At 54.2% G+C, this 4092-nt stretch overlaps 1 protein-coding gene across 1 annotated transcript in view; it reads left to right on the top strand.

Moving 5' to 3' along the window:
- Window positions 1-1677: 1677 nt before the first annotated feature.
- CLN5 (ceroid-lipofuscinosis, neuronal 5) overlaps window positions 1678-4092 on the top strand; it is an 11145-nt gene continuing 8730 nt past the window's right edge. Inside the window, exon 1 of the mRNA XM_015415027.1 lies at window positions 1678-1837. Within this exon, the coding sequence (XP_015270513.1) occupies window positions 1716-1837 (122 nt within the window). The 5' untranslated portion in view covers window positions 1678-1715. The remainder of the gene's footprint in view (window positions 1838-4092) is intronic.

The raw sequence follows: 4092 nt of genomic DNA, 5'->3' as shown, positions 1-4092 counted from the left end.
ATTGGCCTTCTGTATTGCAGTCACACACTTTATCCAGGCATACTCTCAATAAGTTAGGAGTACAGTCCCATCGAATAGTGTGTGTGGGGGTCTTACTCCCGAGTAAACACGCCGTAGTTTCGGACTGCCATTTGTGTTCTGCACCGGAGCCGATTGTTGTTGTTGTTTTTTTTTGGGGGGGGGTGTCTGAACGCACACGCGTGTCCTCCCACTGCGCGGAACCGGCAATGCAAAGGTTTCTCTTTGGGCAGGTTGGCAAGAACGTCTGGGACTGGGGGGGGGGAGGGAAGAGGCGCCCCCCCACCGTCGTCCCTGTGCATTTTCATAGGGACCACACCGCAAAGGACGCCCAGCGAGCCGATCTGAGCGAGGAGGGGCGCTTCGTTCGCGGCCTCACCTCTGCCCCGGCCCTGCTGAGATGGACCAGAACCGCCGAGGCCTCGTGCACTTCGCTGCCATCGAAGACGCCGCAGCCGGCCAGGATCAGGGCCACTCGCTTCCCCATGGCCGCCTCCTCTTCCACCGCCGCCGCCTCCCCCTGCGCCCCTTCTTCTGGCCACTGCGCAGCCGCCGTGCTTAAAAAAAATAGTACCGTGACACGCCCACCCCCGGTTCGGGTGGGGGGTTATGGGGGGGGGGGTCTCCCTGGCATCCGTCACCTGAGCCGCATGATCCCGGTGCAGTGTCGTGGTTAGAGTGCTGAACTAGTATCCGGAAGAGCTGCGTTCGAATCCAATGCAATGAAAGCCCGCTGGGTGACCTTGAACGAGTCACATTCTCTCAGCCTGACCTAACTCACGGAACAAAGTTTGCGTCCAGTGATACCGAAGACCAGCAAAGTTTAACTTAAGGCATAAGCTTTTGTGTGAATGCACACTGCACACGAAAGCTTATACCTCGAACAAAACTTTGCTGGCCTTAAAGGTGCCGCTGGACTCCTTCTGTTGCTTCAGACCAACACGACGACCCCCCCCCACCCCACCCCCAATCTACCTAATGGGGTTGTTGTGAGGATAAAATGCAGGCGAGGAGAAGGACGTAAGCCCTTTTGGGTCCCCATTGGAGGAGAAAGACAGCCAGTTTGGTGTAGTGGTTAAGTGCGCGGACTCTAATCTGGGAGAACCGGGTTTGATTCCCCACTCCTCCACTTGCACCTGCTGGTGTGACCTTGGGTCAGTCACAAGCTCTGTCAGAGCTGTCCTTGAAAAAGGGCAGTTTCTGTCAGAGCTCTCTCGGCCCCACCCACCTCCCAGGGTGTCTGTTGTGGGGAGGGGAAGGAGTTTGTAAGCCGCTCTGAGACACCTTTGGGTAGTGAAGGGCAGGGTATAAATCCAATCTCTTAATATTATTTTACCCCACAGGGTGTCTTATTGTGGGGAGGGGAAGGGAAAGGAGTTTGTAAGCCGCTCTGAGACACCTTTGGGTAGTGAAGGGCGGGGTATAAATCCAATCTCCTCTCTCCCATTGCCTCGAACGGGGCCCACTCCCCAAGATACGAACGCACAGGGCTGCAAGCGACGTCGGCGCATTGCCCGCCGCAAGAAGAACCCCTTCTCCCCTTCCCTGCTTCAACGTCCGCAAAGAGCCTGTGCTCGCGGAAAGGCCCCTTGTCATGTGACTGGCTGGATGTCAGCTGATGGCAGGGCGTGCCCTCGAAATAAACCAGCCTCCGCGAGCGGTGCTGGAGGAGTCGGAGTGCTGCCTTCTTCGGGAGGATGGTGGTGGTGGGTGCAAGCGGGGGAGGGCCGCGGCCGTGGCTGGTCTTCTGCCTGAGTCCGCTGCTCCTGGGCTTGGCGACGGGGTGCTCGCGGCCGCCGCAGTGGCCCGTGCCTTACCGGTGAGTCTCACACCTGCGGGTGAGTCTGCTGCGCCCGGAAGGGGGTGTGTGTGTGGGGGGGGAGGCATATCCGCAGACCCAGCAAAGGGGCTTCTTTGGCCGGCTGGCGGGTCAGGAAGGATCAATGTTCCCTCTAAGCTGTGGAGTCTTGTGAGCAAAAATTCTGCTTTGTGAGCTACAGGCGTTAAAGTTGTGAGCGAGCGATTTGGCTGCTGCATCAATCAGTTTGCTCTGGAGCCCTCCTTCCTGAGCGGAGACAAAAATGTGTGAGCCGGAGGCTAAAAAACTATGAGCTAGCTCACACGAACTCAGCTTAGAGGGAACACTGGTCAGGATGCGGCTCTGGACCTCGGATCGGCTGGTTGGTGCAAGAGCAGAGACGCCGGCCAGCAGCGGGTACTCGATCACTGGGCCCCTCTGCCCGCAGCAGCCATCGGGCAGGGAGAGGGTTGCCAGGGTCCCCCTGGCCACCAGCGGGGGATGGGGGTTAAAGCTGTCAGAGCCAGGTTGGGGAACTCCTGGAGATTTGGAGGTGGAGCCTGGGGAGGGCGGGCACCTCAGCCGGGTACAGTGCCATACAGCCCACCCTCCAGAGCATCCGTTTTCTCCAGGGGAACTGATCCCTGTAGTCTGGTCTGGAGACGAGCTGTAATTCCCCAGGTCCCACCTGGAGGCTGGCACCCCTAGCAGGGACCAAGAATCAGCAGGGACTGAGGGAGGCCTAAGGTTGGGGTGGAACAGCCAGACCCTCAGTCTAGGCCAGTTTGGTGTAGTGGTTAAGTGTGCGGACTCTAATCTGGGAGAACCGGGTTTGATTCCCCACTCCTCCGCTTGCAGCTGCTGGATGACCTTGGGCAAGCCGTAGTTCTGTCAGAGCTGTTGGATCAAGGCAGTTCACAATCATATTCATAGAATTGACTTCTCACCTCAGCTACTCTTATCCTGTGGATCTGAACAAGCCAAAGGGCTAATTAAACAAAGAGTTGAGGATATTGAGCGACAATCTGACATCTCGAAGGCTTCCAAACTCGGGGTGTTGTTAAATATCAAAAGCACCATTGAGCCGGCAATATATTCAACTTCAGTGGAGGGAAAGAATTCTAGAAGGGCATTTGCCCTAGCTAGATGTTCTGCCCTTCCATCTGCGGTTATTCAAGGCAGGTACAATAAAAAAACCCTACTCTGAAAGGCTATGCCCATGCCTTTTAAGCGAGGTTGAATCGGTAGAGCATATGTTCTTCAGCTGTCCATTTTACAGGGAGGCTCGTCTTAAAATTATTACCCCAGTAGTCGATAGGACACCTGGGCACATTAACACAAACAAAGCAAGGCTTCACTGGCTCCTATCAAATAAGAATGCAGAGATTACACATTCAGCCGCTGAGTTTTGTGCATTAATTCTTAGATTGCGGGAATTGCATTTTAAAAGTTCTTAAATTCAGACTTCTATTTTTGTATATTATGACTGGGTTTTTTTCCTCTCCCTTACATATTATGCTTACTCTGTATGTTGGTCTTAAGACCGTAATAATACAACTAAAACTAAAACTCAAGGACAGTTCTCTCAGAGCTCTCTCAGCCCCACCTAGCTCACAGGGTGTTTGTTGTGGGGAGGGGAAGGGAAAGGAGATGGTAAGCCCCTCTGAGACTCCTTTGGGTAGTGAAGGGCTGGGGTATAAATCCAATCTCTTCTTCTTGGTAACTGGCATTTGTTACTCATGTAAAGCATTTGTTACTCATGTAAAGCAGACAGACTGACTTTGAACGGGTGAAGGGGGCCCGTACTGACTCAGACCACTGGTCCATCAAGATCAGACTGACAGCAGAGCTCCCGGGTCTGCCTGGTCCATGAACTGAAGATGTCAGAGGTTGAAACTTGGGATGCTAAGGAGACGCTCTACCGCTGAGCCGTAGCCCACCCCTCCTAGCTTAGAGTGCTGCTGCCCTCCTTTGCCTTGCACGTGCAGAAGGGGGGGGAAGGGTTTTTTTATTGACTTTAGTGCGTTTTTTAAAAAACGTTCTTCCAGAAAATTCCAGGTAGGTTTACCTTCTGCTTTGCATAATCACCACAACCCTGTGAGGAGGTATGTTAGGTTGAGTGTGCGCGAGAGACCCTGCCAGGGTCACCTGGAACGCTTTGTAGCAGAGGCTGGATTTGAGTCCAGCTCTCTCGGGTCCTAGTTGTGGAGTTGGGTCCCTCTACGCTGTGGAGTCCTGTGAGCAAAAATTCTCCTTTGTGAGCTACTGGCATTAAA

The sequence above is a fragment of the Gekko japonicus genome, unplaced genomic scaffold (genome assembly GCF_001447785.1).
Source record: "Gekko japonicus isolate JY-2015 unplaced genomic scaffold, Gekko_japonicus_V1.1 scaffold5652, whole genome shotgun sequence".
Classification (NCBI taxonomy): Eukaryota; Metazoa; Chordata; class Lepidosauria; order Squamata; family Gekkonidae; genus Gekko; species Gekko japonicus.
Note: the sequence above shows the minus strand (reverse complement) of the source record. Positions and strands in the feature narration are given on the sequence as shown.